This window comes from Canis lupus, chromosome 27 (genome assembly GCF_003254725.2).
Source record: "Canis lupus dingo isolate Sandy chromosome 27, ASM325472v2, whole genome shotgun sequence".
Classification (NCBI taxonomy): domain Eukaryota; kingdom Metazoa; phylum Chordata; class Mammalia; order Carnivora; family Canidae; genus Canis; species Canis lupus.
The window spans coordinates 43,850,230-43,873,084 of record NC_064269.1 but is presented as its reverse complement, the minus strand read 5'-3'; the positions used below and the strand labels follow the sequence as shown (position 1 = coordinate 43,873,084).

Here is a 22,855-nt window from a genome sequence, read left to right as displayed (position 1 = left end):
CTCTTGGCAAAAAAGGGAAGCTGGCTGTGAGCTCTGCTACAGGGCCAGGGCCAGTCCCTCAGATTCCTTTGGGTCTGGCATTATGTAAGAAATGTAAATGCTCTGGTTCCTCCACATAGAACTTTCCAGAAAAGCCTGGCTCAGCCCCAGCACCCTTTCAAAATAGGAACAACCTTCAAACTCCAGCTCAATAAGGCTTTAGACAGTAGAGTCCCAGGTCCGATGTGGAGTCACAAACTAGTTTTTTTTTTTTTTTTAAATTTTTATTTATTTATGATAGTCACACACACACACACACACACACAGAGAGAGAGAGAGAGAGAGAGAGAGAGGCAGAGACACAGGCAGAGGGAGAAGCAGGCTCCATGCCCTGGGAGCCTGACGTGGGATTCGATCCCGGGTCTCCAGGATCGCGCCCTGGGCCAAAGGCAGGCGCTAAACCGCTGCGCCACCCAGGGATCCCCAAACTAGTTCTGAATAAGATTGATCTTGATCCCTCCTTGCCTTTTTTTTTTTTTTAAGATTATTTATTTACTTATTCATGAGAGACACACACACAGAGAGAGAGAGAGAGAGAGGCAGAGACACAGGCAGAAGGAGAAACAGGCTCCGTGCAGGGAGCCCGATGTGGGACTTGATCCCGGTCTCCAGGATCACACCGTGGGCTGAAGGCAGCACTAAACCGCTGAGCCACAGGGGCTGCCTCCTCCTTTCCTTTTGAAATATATATCAAGATATGACAAACCTATGAGAATGACCTTAATGGGCAGAAAGAAGCACAGCCTTAGGCTATGGAGAAGCAGGAAAGTGAGGCTTCCACCCCAGGGCACTGAGAGCCTGCAACACAGCCAGCCTGTTGGCCCCCGTCTGGGCTCACCACCCTTGGAAAAGGGAATTAAAACTGGCCAAGAATATTCCTTCTCCACTCCCACTTCAGCCTTCACCCCTGAAGCTCTGGAGAGAGCTCTGGGTGGGGTCACTCTGCCATCCCACAAATACAAAATGCTACTTGATGAAGGCTGATGATGTGGGAGCTGCACTTGAGAGCAGCTTCCTTCCCAGGCCTCTCCTCCGTCCGGAATGCCTGTCTTTCCTGCCTCCCCTTCCTCCTGGCCCAGCTCAGGGCCGCTGGTCTTTAGTTATTTCCCGTAGTGCAGTGCGTCTTCCTTTCTTCACAGCCTGCTGCTCTCTTCTTGCCCCAGGCCTCGCTCCTTTTCTCTCAGCCCAGGCCTTCTGTGCCCACATCTCCTCCAAGTCCTGCTCAGGGAGTCTCATTTGGAAGAAGCACAACATTGACATTGAGTGGGCTGTTCAGTGGAGAAAGGGCTACTGGGGAAGTAACCACTAGAGGGTGACATAATTACACACAAGTGCACTCCTTGGGGACAATAAAAGGTCAGAGCCAGCCAGGCATCCACAGTGGGTCTGGAGGTACAAGATGGATGATCAGTGTATCTACCCACAGCATGCACGCACACAGGGGCTTGCACATGCACTCTCTCTCTCTCTCACCACACACACACACACACACACACACACACACACACACACACACAAATACTGACCTACCTTGGCTAGCAAATCAACCAGGGTCTTCAAGTGTTTTGCATGGAAGCCACACCTGACCCCTGGCCCAATGCTGCTCATGGTACGGTCACTATTTCAGTCATTGCTAACCATTGTTTTCATGGACCCCTCCGTCTTTGATGTCATATAGAAACTGCATCCTAGGAGAACCTGGGTGGCTCAGTGGTTGAGCATCTGCCTTTGGCTCACGGCGTGATCCCAGAGTCCTGGGATTAAGTCCGGCATCGGGCTCCCCACAGGGAGCCTGGTTCTCCCTCTGCCTGTGTCTCTGCCTCTCTGTGTGTCTCATGAATGAATAAATAAAATCTTTAAAAAAAAAAAAAAAAAGAAAGAAAGAAACTGCATCCTAGCAAGAAAGAACAATAAACCTATACTGAAGGCAGCAAGCATAGTGACTTTGAATGTGGTCTCCAGATCTAGACTAAGTTCAAATTCTAGTTCTGCTAGCTGTTTGGTCTTGAGCAAGTCACTTCTCTGTGTCATAGCTTCTTCGCCTGTAAAATGGGAACTTTCTCCATAGGTGGTACAGGTTGCAAGGTGGTACAGGTTGCAACTTTGCAACAAGTTGTTGCAAAGAACAGGTAAGTCCTTATAATGTAAAGACCTTAAAGGAAACGCTAATATATAATAAATGCTTTGTAAATAGTAACTATTTTTACGATGGTCAGGAACTGTACTAGGAGGTTACACACGTTACCCCATCCAACTCTCCCCAAACTCCCAAGATCAAAAATCACTAGTCTTGTTTCACAGACAAGAAAACTGAGGCCCCAGCTGGTTAAATAACTTGTCCAAAGTCACAGAGCTAGTAAGTTAGAGTCAAGATTTTAAACCAGAATCTGATTACAAAACTTATATTCTTTTCACTCTATCACTGGGGGAAAAATGCAGTCCTCATGAGCTTATGATCTAAAAGATAAAAGATGAATGGGGGTGGGGTGGCTGGGTGGCTCAGTCAGTTAAGGGGCAAAGCATCTGCCTTCATGATCAGGTCATGATCCTAGGGTCCTGGGAGCGTGATCTTGAGGTCCTGGGATGGACCTGCTTCTCCCTCTCCCTGCCCCCTGCTCATGCTCTCTCTCACTATCTTCTCTCTCTCAAATATTTAAATTAATAATAATAAAAAAAGATGAATGGGGGAACGTAGTTTTTTCTATATTATTTTTTTCTTACTAAAAAGGGAGAGCCTTTAATTTAATAGAAGTTTTAAAGCAGGAGAAAGAAAACTGGGTAGTTGGCAGTTGCTCACCAGTGGTCATTGATGCCTGTGACCAGTGGTCATTGGGATCACCTGTGATCCCAGGTCAGCAGCATCAACATCACCTGGGAACTTGCTAGAAATGCCAATCCTCGGCCCCACCCCAGACCTTCTGACTCAGAAGCCTTCACAGGCATTCCAATGCACGCAAGTTTGAGAACAATTCCTCTGAGCAAAAGTGTGAGAATTGGTCATGAAAACATACTTTAAGGAAACAAGTTGGATGTTCCTCTGGCGGAAGAGGAGTCTGGGACTCTTGGTGGCTGAATGGAACATGCTGCTCTTCCTGACTTTGGGAAGAGAAAACGAGGTGCAGAGAGATAGATGGCTTGCCCTAACTGAAAAATCAGTTTATTATACTCTTGCTATGTTTCTGCTCCTTTAACCTGCACATTTCTTGAAAACAGGAAATAACATCAAAAAAATGTTGAACTGTCAGCAAATGTATATCTATACAACTTGGAGGCGCACACCTGTGTGGGGCTCCCCCCCGCCAGTGCATTTATCAAAGAAAAAATTAGCATTTATTAGATGTCTCCGATGTGCCAGGTTCTACACTAGGCCCTTCCTTTCCCGTGGATTTCCCTCCCCCAGGGAATTTGCACAATAGTTTGTGAACAGGAATTACTTTCATTTTATAGATGAGGAAATTGAAGCTCAAAGAATTTCAGTCACTTTGCCGGAGGCCATGTGTCTATAATGGGAGAGCCAGGATTGCAGTTCAGGACTTCAGACTCGGAGCCTGGTGGAGATTGAGCTCACGATGCTGCCTTGGGAACAGAGGCGATCTAAGGAGCCCCCATGTCACAAGCACTCAAGGAAGACACACATGGAAGCCAGAACTCTGAATGGCTGCTCTCCTCCTTCCCTGCCTGAATGTGCACCTTCAGGCTCTACCTGTCAGCAGTGAATTGGGCAAATGAGGAGAAAGATAGCCAATTAAGAACATTTTTTTCCAAGGCAGTCTGGTTTGTAAAAACAGTAGCAAAGTCCAAGCCATGAACTCAAATTTTCTGACTTCAGATACTGAATTCCAATTCCAGATACATAAGAGTTAAAGTTTCCTTGTTCTTGAAGGGAAAAAAAAAGCCAAAACTTCTTTGAAAAGGTGATTTAAGTTAACCTAACCGACGCCTCAAGATGGAAGAACCATAACAAAGTATGACAATGTAGGGCTGCTATTACAGAGTTCTTATTACTTTTCTCTAAACAAGTAAGGAAACACTTCAGCCTGTTCTCTAAATAAGTTTCCACCCTATGTAATGACCTTTCTCCATCAACACCTACTTATAAATTCTAGGCTTCCCTATGGTGACCCTCTAAACTGAAACATTTTCTTTTTGTCACTCTGGTGGCCCTTGGAACATCAGCAAACACACCACAGCAGGTACTCTCCAGCTCATTGCTTGGTCCTAAATATTTTTCTTTGCTTTTTCTTTTTTCATTTTCATTTTTTTAAAAAGATTTTATTTATTCATTCATGAGAGACACAGAGAGAGAGGCAGAGACACAGGCAGAGGGAGAAACAGGCTCCTTCCTGAGCAGGGAGCCCGATGTGGGACTCGATCCCAAGACCCTGAGATTAGGACCTGAGCCAAAGGTACACGCTCAATCACTGAGCCACCCAGGTGCCCTGGTCCTAAATCCTTAAATGCAAAACACCACTTCAACATCTTTGTCTACTACAAAGCACCAAGTAGTGCACAAAAGTTGTTTTAATGCTTCCTGAACTCCTGATTAAAAAAATCTACCTTGTTAGGTGTTCACTGCCTGCCTCTCTCTGTGTGTCTCTCATGAATAAATACATAAATCTTAAAAAGAAAGAAAAGTGCACAGTTGCTCTCCGTGGGTGGCTGCCAGAGCGTGGAGGGTGTCCTGAAGGCCTGGGCACACTGCAGAGAACAAGGTGGTGCCCCGCCACCTGCCCACACCAGATGCCGCACTCAGCACCTCCACTGCCTGCGAATCTTTCCACCTAGTCCAGTGGTCGCCAAGTCCTCCTTCTGGTGCTTTGTGTCTTTGCCGAAGATGATGAAGAAGTCGTCAGGGGAAATTGTCCAAGTGTGGACAGGTGTTGGAGGAATCCCCCCTGGCAGGTTTGGAACTTTGGGGTGGCAACATTAGGACTCTGAAGCACCACCCATACACAACATGTACTGGGAGTATTGGTGCCTGAATGCTGTCACCCAGTGTTACCCAGATGTGGGCGCTGCCCCAGTGCCCACTCCATCCAGATCATGAAGGTGGAGGAGACTGCAGCCAGCAAGTGCCACCAACCACCACTAAGGTGGTTCCACCACTTCCAGATCAAGTCCCTCAGCTCCCCACATCCTGGGGCACCACACAAGCCACGCTTTACCACCAAGAGGCCCAACACTTTCTTTTTATTTTTATTTATTTTAAATATTTTATTTATTTATTCATAAGAGACATAGAGAGAGGCAGAGACATAGGCAGAGGGAGAAGCAGGCTCCCCGCTGTGAGCCTGATGTGGAACTCGATCCCAGGACCCGGGGATCATAACTTAAGCCGAAGGCAGACAGTCAACACTGAGCCACTCAGGTGTCCCCCAACACCTTTTAGATGCAGAGTTTCTCTGTCCCCAGGTCCACCCAAATAAAGTCCTGGGGAAACACCCTCTCCTCCTCCCCCAATAATAATAAAAATAAAAAAATAAAGTGCACAGTCAGCCTAATGAGAGGGCTCTAGCTACCCAGACCCCAGGCCCTTATTTTTATTGTGGTGGTTAAAGCCCATGTTTATAGGATTTAGCAGACTAATGATTTGGGAAGAGTAAACAAATATTTCAGGGTATTCTTGACAATTTGTTGATAGGAGAACAATTTTCACCTATATTTTTCCTTTTATTTACATCTTTTATTTCAAAATGTTTGTTCTAGTTAAATATTCTCATTTTTAATTATGGTGAGATACATATAATGTAAAATTCACCATCTTAACTATTTTTGAGCATATAATTCAGTAGTGTTAAGTATATTCACATTGTACAACAAATCTCCAGAACTTTCCATCTTGCAAAAATGAAACTATATCCAAATAAACAACTCCCATTTCTTCTTCCCTCAGGCCTTTGGGAAACAACCATTCTACTTTCTGTTTCTTTGACTTTGATTATTCTACATATTTCATATGAGTGAAATCATACAGTATTTGTCTTTTTGTGACTGGCTTGTTTCACTTAGCATTACGTCCTGAAGATTCCTCCATGTGGTAACCTGTGACCAGAATTTCCTTCTTTTTTAAAGCTCAGTAATATTCCATTGCATGTGTATACCCCATTTTGCTTACCCAGTCATCATCGAAGGACACTTGGGTTGCTTCCACATTTCAGCTATTGTAAATAATGCTATGAAGATGGGTATACAAATATATCTTTGAGACCCTACTTTAATTTGGGGGGATATAAACCCAGAAGTAGAATTTCTGGATCATACATGTGGTAGTTCTACTTTTAATCTTTTTTTAAAAAAAGATTTTATTTATTTGAGAGAGAGAGAGCACAGGCAGGAGAAGCAGCAGAGGGAGACAGAGAAGCAGCCTCCCCGCAGAGCAGGGAGCCTGATGCAGGACTATCCCAGGACTCTGGACTGGGACCATGACCTCAGCCAAAAGCGGATGCTTAACCAACTGAGCCACCTGGCGCCCCTATTTTTAAGTTTTTGAGTACCCATCATACTTTCTCACAGGGGCTGAACTATTGTACATTCCCACCAACAGTATGTCAGTGTTAGAATCTCCCTATATTTTCACAACACTTGCTATTTCCTGTTTTATGAATAGCAGCTATCCTAAGAGATGTGAGATGCTCTCTTATTGTGCTTTTAATTTGCATTTCCCTAACAATTTCTGGTGTTTAGCATCTGCTCATATGCTCGTTGTCCATTTGTAGATTTTCTTTGGAGAAATATCTATTCAAGTCCTTTGCCCATTGTAAAATCAGGGTGTTTGTTCCTTTGCTACTGCTTGAATCTTTTTTTTTTTTTTAAGTATTTTATTTATTTATTCATGAGAGACACGCAGAGAGAGGCAGAGACACAGGCAGAGGGAGAAGCAGGCTCCATGCAGGGAGCCCGGTGTGGAAACTCGATCCTGGGACTCCAGGATCACGCCTCAAGCTGAAGGTAGACACTCAATCACTGAGCCACCCAGGTGTCCCCTGCTTAAATCTTTTATTTGCAATCCGTGAATTATGTCCTCACCTTTCTTATCTTTAACATTCTCTAACAGAGAGGTGCCTCATGATATTCTCTAGTTTAGTAATACTAGGAATAGAGAGAATGTTGCTGCCAGGAAATCTTGAAGTTGGAAAGGTACCATTTTATAAACATCAGAGATCCATTGTTTTGGTTGTCCAGACTCTTGGAGAAGTTTTGATATGCATGAAATCTTTCATAAAGCTATTATGTTATTACTGTTCTCATTCATTTCAGTACAAAAATATTTACAGAGTGCCTACTACATAGTAGACATTGTGTCATGGATACTTTAGAGTTAATAGAAAAAAAACCACGAAAAACATTTTAACTCCTTTGATAATAATAATACCTACCAGCTAGACTCTAGGTCACTAATTTTGGATTTTTTTAATTTTAAGATTTTATTTATTTATTTGACAGAGAGAGAGAGAGGGAGAGAGAAAACATAAGCAGGGGGAGTAGAAGGCAGAGGGAGAGGGGGAGGGAGAAGCAGACTCCCTGCAAAGCAGAGAGCCCTCTGCAGGACTCCATCCCAGGACCCCGGGATCATGACCTGAGCTGAAGGCAGACGCTTAATTGACTGAGCCACCCAGGGGCTCCAGATCTATATATTTTTTTGAATGAGTTTAAAAAGCTACAGAAGAGTCTGATCTTTCCTGCCAGATCTTTCCTCTCTGAATGAGGAAGTATACACACCCTTAAGTAAGCTTGATATTTGGGTTGGGCCTTTCAATTTTCCCAGGCCTCACCCAGGTGAAAAACACACCCTATCTGAAAATCTAGTTCCCTTAAAATTCTTGGTAAGGCTTTGGAGAGGTTCCCTATATAAGGCTATCATTTCTGCTTCTCTACAGAGGCTCACTCTGAAAAAAAAACTTCTTTCTGGTTGCAACTTGTTGAATCATATTCAAAAGTCTCAACAAGTCCTTAAAATATGAACAATCACTCAGTGTCACCAGTAGCGGGGTTGCCTGCCTGCAACTCCTCGCCTCTTGTCTCACAGTTGAAGCCCCAGGAACTAGAGTGAGAAGCCAGGACCATGTTCCAAGGCAAGCTGATGATGGCTCTCGACTACCACAGCCCTGCTGGCTTCAACTGTAAAGATGAACCAGAATTTAGAAACTTTATTGTTTGGCTTGAAGACCAGAAAAATCAGACACTACAAGATTTAAGGCAGAGGGATTTTAAGAAACATCCACAGTAGTGACTGGCCCAAGTTCTTTGAAAAGTACCTTAGAGATGCTAACTGTCCTTTCAAGATTCAAGGTCGACAAGAAACAATTAATTGGCTTCTTGGTTTAGCTGTTAGACTTCAGTCTGGATATGATGCTGAGAAATAAAAGGACTTGGTACGTGATAATAATCAAAATGGCAATGTAGAGGCATTCATCAATTTGGATGTAAATAATCCTGTTTTAAAGATTTTATTTAGGGATCCCTGGGTGGCGCAGCGGTTTGGCGCCTACCTTTGGCCCAGGGCGCGATCCTGGAGACCCGGGATCGAATCCCACATCGGGCTCTCGGTGCATGGAGCCTGCTTCTCCCTCTGCCTGTGTCTCTGCCTCTCTCTCTCTCTCTCTGTGTGACTATCATAAATAAATAAAAATTAAAAAAAAAAAAGATTTTATTTATTTACTCATAAGAGACTCAGAGAGAGACATAGAAACACAGGCAGAGGGAGAAGCAGACTTCCCTGGGGAGCCCGATGCAGGACTCAATCCCAGGATCCCGGAATCACATCCTGAGCCAAAGGCATATGTTCAACCACTGAGCCATGCTGGTGCCCCAATAATCCTGATTTTAAGGCGGGTCTAATGGCTTTGGCTAAGCTTCTTCAGGTTAGTGTCAGGATGATTACCTAGTAATGTTTAAGGCAAATTGTATTTTGGTCCAGGATGCAGTTACCAAAGCAAATCAAACAAGAGGGCTTGCCTGTGGCTTTAGACAAACATATTCTTGGTTTTGACACAGCAGATGCAGTTCTTAATGAAGCTGCTCATATTCTGTGATTCCTGCACATAGAAGAGCTCAGAGAACTACAGACAAAAATTCACGAAGCCGTAGTAGCTGTTCAGGCAATAACTGCAGACCCAAAGACAGATCACAGACTGGGGAATATTTTAGGATTTCAGCTTCGTACCTATTTAGTACAATTGGGAACCAAGCATGATCTGGCATGTGTTCAGAAATCAAATGTCACATTTTTGAGGGAAGAATCCCAGAAAATCAACTACATTCTAGGGATTTACCATAATTGTTTTTCTTTAATAAAGTCCAGGGAAGTGGTGGGGTGGGATAGGGTGGGAAATGAACAGCTATCCTCAGGATTTTCTACATTGGTACACATTTTTTTTCAGATAATTAATGTCTCTGCTCCGTAATACCCTCCATCTATCTTTGTGTCCCAGATCTGAACCTAAACGAAAACCCCCAAGAAGCCACTGCATGTGAAAATACTCTTAATCTCTGGCCGGCCTTAGGAAAAATCCATAAATTCCAAGGTTGAGAAGACAGCAGGACCCATCTAAGCTCATGGTCTTCTAGAGTGTTACTAATCATATAAAGACCCCTGAAAATTATCCAGTCAAATCGCCCTAGTGTCACATGATGTCACATGAGAGCCAGCAAGGGGACACATTTTCTCAAGGCCATACAAAGTCACCATGTCTCCAGACAGCACAGGGCTCCTTTGATGCCACACTTCTTTTTCTCACTAATGTTCATTTTATGAGATGCCTCTTGATGTTTATTTTCCTATTTATATTGAACGTGGAAACGTGGAAATCCTTGAAATATGTTTGAATGTCTTTTTTTTTTTAAGATTTTATTTATTTATTCATGAGAGAGAGAGAGAGAGAGAGAGAGAGAGAGAGGCTGAGACACAGGCAGAGGGAGAAGCAGGCTCCATGCAGGGAGCCCGACATGGGACTCGATCCCAGGTCTCCAGGATCACACCCTGGGCGGAAGGCGCTAAACCGCTGAGCCACCCGGGCTGCCCATGTTTGAATGTCTTAAACAAAAGGCTCTGTATTAATAAAATTCTAGAGTTCAACCCAAGAAAAAGTTTTGATAAAACTAGGATCAAGTGGTCAACTTCTAGAGAAGGTGTTTCTGGGCATCTCTGAATGTCTCTTCAGACTTGAGCTGAGAACAACGGCCTGTCTAGTGGAAGAAAACCATTAAGTTTTTTCTTGAGGTCATGCTCCCAAGTCTACAAATACACTCCCCTCTGCCCCATGTGTGGTCTAGCACTTTGTTTTGTGTTCAGCAGGATTAAGGTGTTTGGGATTCATACTTTGACATCAATACAAACACATCCACATCCACAAATCAACAACCAAAAAAAGTGACTTTCATGTAGAGTTTAAGGTAAAAGTTTAGGCAGAAGCGACTGAGATAAATATAAGGCCAGATACACGTTAGGAGAAGAGTATTAGCTCAGGTATGGCCAGGAATTGGGACATCTTATTGCCACAGCACATCTGGATCATCTAGGTGACTAACAGTACAGTCTATTATTTCAGAAAGGTTATAAAAATCTATGGGCCTCATATCATGTGTAATATGGTGGGGTAGCAAACCTGTAAAAATTTTTGCTTCTGTATTTCCTGATTTAGGAACAGGAGAGGTAGGTGGATGGGGTCTGAAATACATTAGGCCTGTTAGTGAATCTGTAGTATTAGTCTAGTATTGGTCTCTTGGGCAAAGAGAAGTGGCCAAAAGTTCATCTCACATACTGAATATGGAACCCATTCAAAATCTTGCTTAGGTCCTCAACGAGTCAATGAGACCATTTTCCTTTTCTGATAAATGCATCAGGTTGTCCTATATCAAGTTATATGAACCCATGAGTTCATTAAAAACACAGAAGGGGGCAGCCCCGGTGGCTCAGCGGTTTAGCGCCGCCTGCAGCCCGGGGTGTGATCCTGGAGACCCGGGATCGAGTCCCACATCAGGCTCCCGGCGTGAAGCCTGCTTCTCCCTCTGCCTGTGTCTCTGCCTCTCTCTCTCTCTCTCCTCTCTGTGTATACTCATGAATAAATAAATAAAATCTTTAAAAAAAAAAAAAAAAACACAGAAGGTTAGGCCACCTGGGTGGCTCAGTGGTTGAGCATGTCTGCCTTTGGCTCAAGGCCTGATCCCGGAGTCCTGGGATCAAGTCCCACGTCAGGCTCCCTGCGTGGAGCCTGCTCCTCTCTCTGCCTCTCATGAATAAATAAAATCTTAAAAAAAAAAATACAGAGGGTCATTTTCTCTGACCCAAAGATTCTTGGTTTGGGGATAGTTAAAGGGAAATGCTTAACTCCTATCTGTGCAGGCACTGAAGAACCACATTCTAAAAGAGAGCAGTGCCCTGGTTCCATAAAACACGGTTAATAAACCCACAGATGTTTGCTTGCAGCGCCTTAAACCAAGTCCAGCAGTCATGGTATTTTATTTAAAAAGTATCTTTGGGGCACCTGGGTGGCTCAGTAGTTGAGCCCCTGCCTTGGGCTCAGGTCGTGATCCCAGGGTCCTGGGATGGAGTACCCCACTGGGCTCCCCGGGAAAGCCTGTTTCTCCATCTGCCTATGTCTCTCACGAATAAATCAAAAAAAATTTGAGTATCTATACAGTTGATCAGTAGAACTGTGCATACGATTTATATTTAGTCCAAGAGGCTGGTGAGGAAGAAAACTCCTCACGCCAGGCTGAGGGAGGGCTGCTCTCTTCTCAGTGCGGAGCAGGCTGAGGGCCGCGGGGGCAGCCGTGGCGCTCCCGACAGTTCCCAACAAAGTGCGGAAGTGCAGTGAAGTTTCGATGCACAAAGTACCCCCGCGGAGCCTGGAAACAAGCAGAAGATGCTGGAAGGCAGCAGTGATGGGTCATGCTAGAATGCGGGCTAGGGAGGGTCAGTGATGAATAAGGCCGAGGTTCTCCGTGATTGGAGGCACAAGACCGGTGAGGAAGGAGGCAGCCCCGCTGGGGAGCACCGAGGGTGTGCGGAGACGTGCTAAGGGGCGAGCGCGAGGGACGCTTAGGAGCCTCGGGCCGGGAGCAGGGTCTGGCAGGGCTGATAGAGGAGGAGGGTGGGGGAAGGCTCCGGGAGGGCTGCGCGGCCGTCAGCGGCGAAGACGAGAGGGCTGGGCCGGGGCGCGGCCCGGAGAGGGCCCGGCTCCCCGCGGGCTGGGGGCGGCGGCGGAGGGCGCGGAAGCCCGCTGACAGCCGCTGCCCCGCGGCGCCCACAGGGTTAACCGCCCGGGCGCTCCGACCGGGAGGAACTCGGTTTCCAGGGCAACGGCTCCGCCAGTTCCGGCAGCGCAGGCTCGTACCATTGCGCGGGCGCGCGCGGGGGAGCGCGGCGGGAGGGGCGGCGCGGAGGGCCCGGGGCGCGGGGTCCGGCCCGACCCGCCCGCACGTGCGCCCGCCCGCCCGCCCGGCCCGGCGCCGAGCCGCGCTCCCGCCGCCGCGTGCCCCGCGAGCCCCTGGAGCCCCGGGCCCGGGCCGGCGGCCCCCACCCGTCCGCGGACGGCGGGGGGGTGCGGGGAGCGTGCGCCCGGTGGCCCGGATTGGCCTCCGGGTCCCCCCGCCTGGGCGGCGGAGTGCGGGCGGCCCGGGCTGGGAGCTTTGAAAAGCGGGCGAGAGACAAAGGCAGCAGGAAGCCTGCTCGGCGCCCGGAGCCCGAGCCCGCAGCCCCCGGGGCCCCCCGGAGCCCCCCGGAGCCCCCCGGAGCCGCGGCGGCAGCGGAGGGAGGCAGAGGATGCGGCAGGGGGCGTGGGAGCGGCGGCGGGAGCGCGGCGGGCGGAGCGGGCGGAGCGGGCGGAGCGGGCGGAGCGGCGCGGCCCGAGCGCGGCGCGCTTAGACCCCAGGCGGCGGTGTTGGCGGCGGCGGCGGTGTTGGCGGCGGCGGCGGCGGCGGCGGCGGCCCGGCCGGGCTCGGGAGTGAGTGAGAGGGCGCCTTCCCCGCCCGGGATGTGAGGACCGAGCGGAGCCCGGGGCGGGGGGAGGGAAGGGAAGGGAGGCGACGCCGGCAGGAAGGAAGGAAGCGCGGACGGACCCGGAGGAGGAGCGGCGGCGGCGGCGGCGGCGGCCGGAGCCGGAAGGCGGGGAGGGGCCGGCCGTTGGGCCCGAGGCGGCGGCGGCGGCGGCGGCAGCGGCGGCGGCCGGGAGGACCGCTCTGGTCGCCTCTCGGGCAGGAGCGGCGGGGCCCGCGCCTCCTCCCCCCGGCGCCGCGGAGGGGGGAGGAGGAAGATGGAGACCCACATCTCGTGCTTGTTCCCCGAGCTGCTGGCCATGATCTTCGGCTACCTGGACGTCCGGGATAAGGGGCGCGCGGCGCAGGTGTGCACGGCCTGGCGGGACGCCGCCTACCACAAGTCGGTGTGGCGGGGGGTGGAGGCCAAGCTGCACCTGCGCCGGGCCAACCCGTCGCTGTTCCCCAGCCTGCAGGCCCGGGGCATCCGCCGCGTGCAGATCCTGAGCCTCCGCCGCAGCCTCAGCTACGTGATCCAGGGCATGGCCAACATCGAGAGCCTCAACCTCAGCGGCTGCTACAACCTCACCGACAACGGGCTGGGCCACGCGTTTGTGCAGGAGATCGGCTCCTTGCGCGCCCTCAACCTGAGCCTCTGCAAGCAGATCACCGACAGCAGCCTGGGCCGCATCGCCCAGTATCTCAAGGGCCTGGAGGTGCTGGAGCTGGGGGGCTGCAGCAACATCACCAACACCGGCCTCCTGCTCATCGCCTGGGGCCTGCAGCGCCTCAAGAGCCTCAACCTCCGCAGCTGCCGCCACCTGTCGGACGTGGGCATCGGGCACCTGGCCGGCATGACGCGCAGCGCGGCCGAGGGCTGCCTGGGCCTGGAGCAGCTCACGCTGCAGGACTGCCAGAAGCTCACGGACCTTTCCCTAAAGCACATCTCGCGGGGGCTGACGGGCCTGAGGCTCCTAAACCTCAGCTTCTGCGGGGGCATCTCAGACGCGGGTCTCCTGCACCTGTCGCACATGGGCAGCCTGCGCAGCCTCAACCTGCGCTCCTGCGATAACATCAGTGACACGGGCATCATGCATCTGGCCATGGGCAGCCTGCGCCTCTCCGGGCTGGATGTGTCCTTCTGTGACAAAGTGGGGGACCAGAGCCTGGCTTACATCGCCCAGGGCCTGGACGGCCTCAAGTCCCTGTCCCTCTGCTCCTGCCACATCAGCGACGATGGCATCAACCGCATGGTGCGGCAGATGCATGGGCTGCGCACGCTCAACATCGGACAGTGCGTGCGTATCACAGACAAGGGCCTGGAGCTGATCGCTGAGCACCTGAGCCAACTCACCGGCATAGACCTGTATGGCTGCACCCGCATCACCAAGCGCGGTCTGGAGCGCATCACGCAGCTGCCCTGCCTGAAGGTACTCAACCTGGGACTCTGGCAGATGACGGACAGTGAGAAGGTCAGGTGAGGGCAGCAGCACCTGCTCCCCTTGTCCCGCCCCGTTCATCCTCCGGTCACCACCACGCCCCATCCCCCTCGCTCGACATGCACACTTACACACAACACAGATCATTGTAGTGGATGAGATGGGGGCAGTGACACGAAGCCTCGGGCTCTCTTTTCTCCCTCTTCTGGCACCTCGGGCCCCACTACACGCCCATTCCCCTGGCATCTGGGGTTCCTCTGCTACCCCGACCTTACTCCCCTCCCTCTCTTCCTGAGGGCGGAGATGGATTCAGCTACTTACCCACCCAATTCCTCTCTGCAGGGGGATGGAGGACTGTTTGAGCTACTGTATCCTCACTGCTTTGCATTTGGAAATGGGGGGAGGGGGCGGGGAGTGACTAGTCCTTAAAACCCTGGGGAGTTGAGGAAAATGTCTGCCTTCACTTAAGCTTTCATTTGAATACTGTGATCTGGTTTTTATTTTGAAATGTATAAAGAGCAAACCCAACTACCACGGCCTTTTCACCCTTCTTCCTTCCACTTTGTAACTAATCCCAGGCTCTTCTCATCACTTCTCCTACAGTACTCTGCTACTCACGTGCATTTCCTTTTAATTGTCTTTCTTTTTCAAGTTTTTATTTTTTTGAAGAAATTTGAAATCACGTTCCTTTTTTTTCTGCTGAATATAGTCTATATATTATATATATATAAATTATATATATATATACATATATATATGTCTGGCTACCTCGTTTTAGTTTACTTTTTTCTCTGAAGCCCTGGAATTCTACAAGAGAGATATTTTGAGACTGAAACATTTTTGTGCCTAGACTGGAAAGATGCCCATTGGGTTTGTACGTCTTTTTTGTTTTGGCTTCTTCCCAAACCCCATCCATCCAGTATATCCCACTTCCACATTCTGGCTATAATTTTTTTTTCTCCTTGCCCATTGGGATTTGAGGGCCCAACGGTGTTCGTAAATTTTGACTTAATTTATAGCACAAATGTGTGGAAGAAATGAGAATTGAACTTTTGTTTGTTTGAGATGCAGATTGTGTCTTGAAAATGATTATTATATATGCAAATCCTGCCCTACCCTCACCCTCTTCCAATTTTCCCCACAAAAAGGTCACATGGTGAGGCTTCCTGTTGGAAGCAGAGGAGCAGAGTTGGCCTACGGAGCCCCAGGGGCTGTAACGTGAAGGGGAGGAGACTGAAACTCCTGTCTTATCTCTGTTAATAAAATGGGTGTTTGTGGGTTTTACAAAAATCAGTTTCTAAATGGAGGAATAGATGGCTTTCTTTATTTTGGTGGGGGTTGGGACTTGTGGCTTTAAAAAAAAATCGCTTTTGAGTAGGATGTATATTTTTGTTGGAGTTTTTGTTTGTTTATTTTTTTAGAATCCTCCACTGCAACAAGAGAGACCATGGAGTTAAAGAAACCCAGAGACCTTTATCAATTAATTGTACTGTTTGTGAATTTGTATAAATAATAACAAAGATCCTCTTAAAACGTTTATATTCTTACAGTAAAAGGTTAAACTGATATTTATATAATAAAAGAGGAAATATGAAGTATGTTTTTGAAAAAAAAAAAAAAACAAACAAAAAACCTTGTATCTGTGAATTATTTTGAAGGCAGTGTGTGTTTGGGTACATGCCAAAGTCGGAGGTGCTGTTTGTGTACTCTAAGAGGAAATAAGGTATAGAGTTCAGTGCATCCTAGGTGGTGTAAGTAAGCTCACAGTTAAAAATTTATTCTGTAAGAGATTTACTACTGACATCTAAATGTTGTGTTTCTAGAAATGTGACTGGACTGGAGACTTATATAATTTTTGGTTTTGAACTGTCAACAACATGGGAATTTAAAGAAATGGAACTTTTAAAAAACTAGATCTGTAAGAGTCACAATTTCCCCCAGGGTGGAAATGAGATCTAGGGGTCCTGTTGAATAATGGGGTCATGAGATGTGGAAGTGGGGAAGAAAAGATGGGTTGCTTTCCACTTTGAGTGGGTGTGGGGAGGATGTGAAATGGTGAAGAGTGGAGGGAACTGAAGCCATTGTTCAGAAAAGTTAAAAGAACGCTGTACGCTGTCCTTGCCTGCTCGCTTACTTTGCTCAGTCATGCATGCTGAATCTCACAGTGTGAGTGAGGGTCCTGGTAGAAAGGAGGAAGGCAGTTCAGCCCCTCTTTTTAACATTCTCCTCCAGGCCCCGCTGTATTTAAGCACTTTCCTGGGGGATGGGGAGGTTGGCCAGAAGTTCTTGCACATTTGCATTTTAAGCACTTCCAGCACTGAAGCTTGCCACTCGGGTCTACTGTGGTGTGAGGGTTCTTAGACTGAATTCGGGGCACATAAATGAATACCAACAATTCTAGCAAAGAGTTCCCTTTGATAGACAATAACTAAATGATCAACGCCCTGTGGTTGGGCTGCGGAAGTGGCAGAGGGTATAAATGCTCTAACAGTAGAGTAATTCACATTCATATTCCTGGTTTCACATAGGTCTTAGTTTCTGAGATTTTTTTTTTTTTACCAAAAACAACAACAACAACAACAAATACAGATCCCAGCAAGAGCTAGTAAGGGGTATAAAACTTTCCTGCAAAGACACCTCTTTCCAGGAAGAGAGCTAGAACCCAAGTTTCTCTTGGGGTAGGATTGTTTTGTAAAATTTCCAAGCTTTCTGCTTGAGCATATCACAAAAGCTACATTGTTCCTTTTTGGAGAGCCATCACAATTGGGTCTAATTGAGCCTGACACTAGATCCATCTTCCTTTTCTTGGGGGAAGGTGTGGATCTCTTTATTCCCTCTTAGGTTACAGTGCTTATTGCCTGGAAAAAAAAAAAAAAGAAAAGAAAAGAAAATGTGTGAACCCTAGTAAGTCGGGACTTGGAATTAGGGTCAGCTTTCTAATTTAGCATTTGACACTATAATGCATGAAGGCTCCACAAGCTGTAAGTTCTTAGACTTTTTCTTCCTCCAAAAGACTGCATGACTGTACAGATTCAGTCAATAAAAATTTGAGCACCTCCTAAGTCTCAGACTCTGCTCACATTCCTCACTTTCATACAAAAAAAATAAGGGTTTTCCACCCTTTTTTTTTTTTTTTTACTTGAAAGGCTAAATATAAGCTTGACTAAAGGTCAGTAAATTAATGTTTGAAAGTTAAGGTCACGGGCCTACTGTTCTCAACCTTGAATTGGGTATACTTAATATATCTGGAGTGTCTCTGGAAACCATGAATAAACCATTTATTTTCATCAGCCAAGGTTAACTGTTTATCTCTCAACCTTTGTGGATGGAAAGAAATGAATGTGTTGAGAACCCATGGTATGCTTTGCATGGTATCTGTAAATTTCTTTTAGTTCTCAAAACAGCCTGTTGAAACAGGTATCCTGATTTCCAGATAAGGCATACTGCTTGCCTTAAATCACCCAGCCACTAACTGAGGGAAACCAGGACGCAAAGCAGGACCAGTTCCAAAGTCCTGCTCCCTTCTGTTCTCCGAGAAAGTTCAGTTACTGATCATACCTTGAGTCCCAGTAAGGTGACTTCACAGAAATGAGTGGTATCTGTTTGATCACAGTGCAGACAAGCTCAGGCCACAGGGCACTTACTCTTAAAGGGAATATGGGTGGATCCGATCTCCACATACCTATTGGAATGGAAAGAAATGCTTTTAAAGACTAAAAGCACCAAAGAAAATGACTTGATATTTTTGTGAGTGCTACAAAAGTTAAAAGGCACTTCAGGGCAGTTTTTAGAGTGGCAGAAAAAAAACTGGTGCAGGTATTTGCTGACACTTCAGAAGTGAAAAACCATTTCAAAATGGGAACTTGGTGTAAACTTTCTCACCTAGAGGTAATAAACCTCATAGGAACTGTGGGGGGGGGGGGTGTGGGGAAAGGGCTCCACACATCTTTCCTTTCTGAGTTTCATTGGGCAGTAGCCCTTAAAGTCTGTCTGGAAAAGATTATAAATGCAATGGTGGGGTTCAGTTGGTTTCTGCGGTCCCCTAACGGCCCTGACAGGCCTCCGGCTACAAATGCTGGGCAGTGTTGCATGATTCTCCCTGCTGTGGTCCCCCTCCTACGGGACTTCTCAGTCCTAAAGAGGGGAGGAGCACCCGATTCACCTCACATTTGGCAACGGGGATAAGGATGCTTGCCTGACTTACAGCATGTCTTTCAATAGTTAAGAGAATTCAAATTCTTTCATGATTCAATGACAAAGACCTGAAAAAGCAAATGTTTCTTTTTTTTTTTTATTGGAGTCTCCTTTTAGGTAAGAACTTTCTTCTAAAAAATGACACTTGACATGTAAATTGAAGCATGGCCTCTCCCCTAAATCCTGCTGGTTGCCTGCAGTGCTTACTACATAGACGCTGGTCTTGGAATAAGCAGAACCGTTTTCACTTTTGACTTAGAAAATGTGAACTCACATGTTCAAAGGGGAAAAGGTAGTGGCCCTCAGGGACCACTGTATTTCCAAAGCACAAGAACCTCTTGATTAAAAGATCAGATTTGTAAAACAAAACCAGGACTTCATGCAGCTTCTGACAAACGTCTCTTGCCAGTCCCCTGAAAGGGAGGGCCCCTGGCCTCTGCTGGTGGCTGCCCTGCTGCCGAGGGGGAGGATATATGGGAAGTCACCCAGTGGTCCTCTCCCTGTTGCCCTTCTCTGCAGCTCACCTCATTCCCTTTTCAGGTCATTCTATCCCTTTAGTAGAGGGCAAGACCTAAATTTTGTGCCCCTCCGAGCCCCTGTGGATGGAAGGGTGAAACTATTTATTTTTTATTTTTTAAAGATTTTACGTATTTATTCATGAGAAAGAGAGAGAGAGAGAGGCAGAGACACAGGCAGAGGGAGAAGCAGGTTCCATGAAGGGAGCCCGATGTGGGACTCGATCCCGGAACTCCGGGATCACGCCCTGGGCCGAAGGCAGGCACTACACCGCTGAGCCACCCAGGCGTCCCTATTTTATTTTTTTAAAGATTCTGTTTATTTATTCATGAGAGACACAGGCAGAAGGAGAAGCAGGTTCCATGCAGGGAGCCCAATGTCGGACTGGATCCCGGGACTCCAGGATCATGCCTGGGGCCGAAGGCAGGCGCCAAACCACTGAGCCACCTGGGGATCCCCAAGGGTGAAACTTTATGATGAACTAATTCAGAGTACAGGATTCTACACTGGAAAGCTATGTTCAAACGCAGTTCTTTGCTTAGTCTACGTCTCTCATTTTTGTTCAAACATAGCAAGTTAAAATATTTTGCAAAGTGAATGGTATCAAACAGATAAGACATTCATATTTGGATCATTGCCAACCATTAATCATTGAGAACTTAGCAAAGGTAAGTGCACAGCTAGAATAAGAACGTGTACTCTTAGGTCTTGGATAGAAAATGAATTATTTCTAGATGGTGAGTAAATTTAAATGTCCACAAATGATCAGTTTCAGTCTTTTCCTCTTTTCCAGGGATTGCTCTGATTTTGCCTGGTGGAGTTGCCTGTGCCAACCCAGCACACTTGGTACTATGTAAAGTCGAGTCTTCCAGGTGCAAGTAAGCTTGAGATCTTAACTGTGCAGCCCTAGCGTGGGCTCTGCTAAACATCCCTGCAAATAAAACAAATAGAAGTGGGAATTCCTATTCTTGCTGTTTGTTAACCCAGAAAAGCTCATATTATTTTCTTAAAAAAGGAAGACAGGTTTTTATTCTCTCATTCCTCTTCAACTTTTACTTGTTTAAAAGACAAATGCCACATATGCTTGTAAGTTTGCTTTTATTTGTGATGGTGGAAATAGTGTCAGTTACAAAGAAAGAAGAATGAGGTCCTTCTGCAGCAGCAAAGAAGCCTGTGAGACAGTGTTAGGGACATGAACACAATCTGCTGGAAGAATTTAGGCATGACTTAGTGTTCAGTTTCTGTCTCAAGATGCCTGTTTTCACAAATCTCATTGATACCATACATTTAATTTTATAAATGGGGAAAGAGGCTTGACAAGCTGGAAAGGTTTTGCCTGGGTGATGTGAGGAGCGCATATCAGAACAATGACTGCTTCAGAGTTTAATGACCACATCAGAAGGTGACAAACATGCAGGTAGTTCTTTGATCTTTCCCTGAGACACTGCAAAATACCACCCTGATCCCTTGGCTTCAGAAAGGTGCTAATAAACCAGAGCCTATCTTCACTGGGAATAGGAAAAACACCCCAAGAGCTGAAAGTTACTATTTAATATGCATTACATTATGCAAACTTTAGATACGTTTTGCAAACATTCTGTATAGGCTTATCCAAGAAGCCAAAAAACTAGTGCAATTTGGTGAATGGGCTACAGGGTACTGAAGTAGCTAGCAGTGTCAAACCTGTCACCTGTTGTCCTCCGGGGACTTGAGCCAGTTTCTAAAGCACTGCTTTGTCACAAATAGTGATGCAAAGTACGAGTGTTGTAAGTCTGTGCTTGCAGTAGTCTCAAACCTAAGGACTTTTGCGTGTTCAGCGCACCACAAATGTCTGCTGCACAATCCTTGTAAAGTAGAATCGGGTTGCCCCATCACCAGCTATTCTTCTTCATTCAAAAGTAAAAAGGCTTGACTTAACAGATGCCTTAGTTACAAATCCATTTTGTCCAGAAAGACTACACAGGTCTAATTTGTTAATATCAGGCATGCTGTTCATGTTGATTACTCCTCAATTTAAGTAATCAACAATCCAGAAGCATGGGGCTCAGCATACAGCTCTCTGTTCAATAATTACTCCTGCTATCATGGATTGGAGTCACTGGAATCCGACTGTGGGAAAATTGTTCTTTGAGACCAGATTAACTTTTAATAAATAGCACAAGATAACTCAACATGGCTTGGAAAGTACTGTTTTCCTCATCTGAAATTAATATGAAAACACTTACAAACATCCATGATATTTCTCTTTAGGAAAGCCTTACCCTAACCTGGCAATTTTTATGTACACATTTCTGTAGAACAGCTTACCTGCTACCATTTTGCTTTTTATTTTTATTTTTATTTTTTTAATTTTTTATTTATTTATGATAGGCACACAGTGAGAGAGAGAGAGGCAGAGACACAGGCAGAGGGAGAAGCAGGCTCCATGCACCGGGAGCCTGACGTGGGATTCGATCCCGGGTCTCCAGGATCACGCCCTGGGCCAAAGGCAGGCACCAAACCGCTGCGCCACCCAGGGATCCCCCATTTTGCTTTTTGAGGCACGGTCAATACTTTCATGGGAGGAACCGAAAAAATTGTCACAGTACTCCTAGAATCTTTAGTAAAATCACTGAGGCTAAAATTGGATAGATGGATAAAATAAGGGAGGAATTGCAGCAGTTAACCCCTTCAAATTCTTAATGTCCTTACATGGAAGACAACTAATTTGTACCTTCCATTTTTACTTTAGTGTTTTAAACCTTAGATTCATAGCTCAAAAGCTCACTGCCCAGAACCAAAAAAAAAAAAAAAAAAAAGACCAGTAGGCAGTAGATGTGTCCCTAAGCAAACAATATGGAAATGACAAAATTAAAGTGACAATTTCTAGCTCTTCTAGTTCATTTCAAATGCACACAATTTAGAGAGTTTCAGGAATCTGTAAAAAGGGTATGGTCAGGTTCTCTATCTCCAAAGCTTTATCAGGCTCACAGCTTGCAGAGAAGGTCTCCACATTCTCTGAGTCTGGAATAGCCCAACTGGCTCTTCCAGTCCTAGCTGACATCTCTGCACTTGAGCCAGATGCCCCGCTATTGTGCTGTCAACTGGCGACAATCAGAACAGTGTGGTCCAAAGGAAGACAGCTGCCCTATCGTTTTTCCACACATAAGGGTCTAAATTTTGGTGGAATCACAAGAGGAACTGCAGAAATTCACTTGAGTAAATACGACACAGGATTTAGCAGCAAGCAGCCTGCCTCATTGCTGCTTACTTTAGAAGTAAGAATGCGTAGGGGCGCAGGGCTGGCTCAGTCTGAAGAGCATGCGACTCGGGGTCGTGAATGCAAGCTCCATGTTGGGTGTAGAGATTACTTAAATAAAAAACTTAGAGGGGATCCCTGGGTAGCTCAGCGGTTTAGTGTCTGCCTTTGGCCCAAGGTGTGATCCTGGAGTCCTGGGATCAAGTCCCACATCAGGCTCCCTGTATGGAGCCTCCTTCTCCCTCTGCCTGTGTCTCTGCCTCTCTCTCTGTGTCTCTCATGAATAAATAAAATCTTAACAACAACAACAACAACAAAAATTTAGGAAAAAAAAAAACTTAGGAAAAATGTATATATGCAAGTTAGGAGACAGAAGTCAAGCAGGGGTGAAAAACCAATTTTGACTCCTAGATTGTTCTCTTTCCCATCCCCACAGAAACCAAAACCAGCACAC

At 46.7% G+C, this 22,855-nt stretch overlaps 2 protein-coding genes across 8 annotated transcripts in view; one reads left to right on the top strand and one right to left on the bottom strand.

Annotated features, from left to right (window-relative positions):
- The window catches only part of WNT5B (Wnt family member 5B), a 109,048-nt gene that overhangs the window by 40,906 nt on the left and 45,287 nt on the right, over window positions 1-22,855 (bottom strand). The window lies entirely within an intron of this gene.
- Window positions 12,918-21,334, top strand: FBXL14 (F-box and leucine rich repeat protein 14). 7 transcript variants are annotated; one of them, XM_025461694.3, is made up of 3 exons: window positions 12,923-13,382; window positions 13,484-14,491; window positions 15,875-17,748. In XM_025461694.3, the coding sequence occupies exons 2-3, from the start codon at window positions 13,557-13,559 to the stop codon at window positions 15,960-15,962; spliced, it is 1,023 nt and encodes a 340-aa protein (XP_025317479.1). In that variant the 5' UTR covers window positions 12,923-13,382; window positions 13,484-13,556; the 3' UTR covers window positions 15,963-17,748. The 7 variants fall into 7 exon arrangements, with proteins under 7 accessions (XP_025317477.1, XP_025317478.1, XP_025317473.1 ...); XM_025461692.3 differs by having other exon boundaries at window positions 12,918-14,444; XM_025461693.3 differs by lacking the exon at window positions 15,875-17,748 and adding an exon at window positions 19,957-21,334 and having other exon boundaries at window positions 12,919-14,444.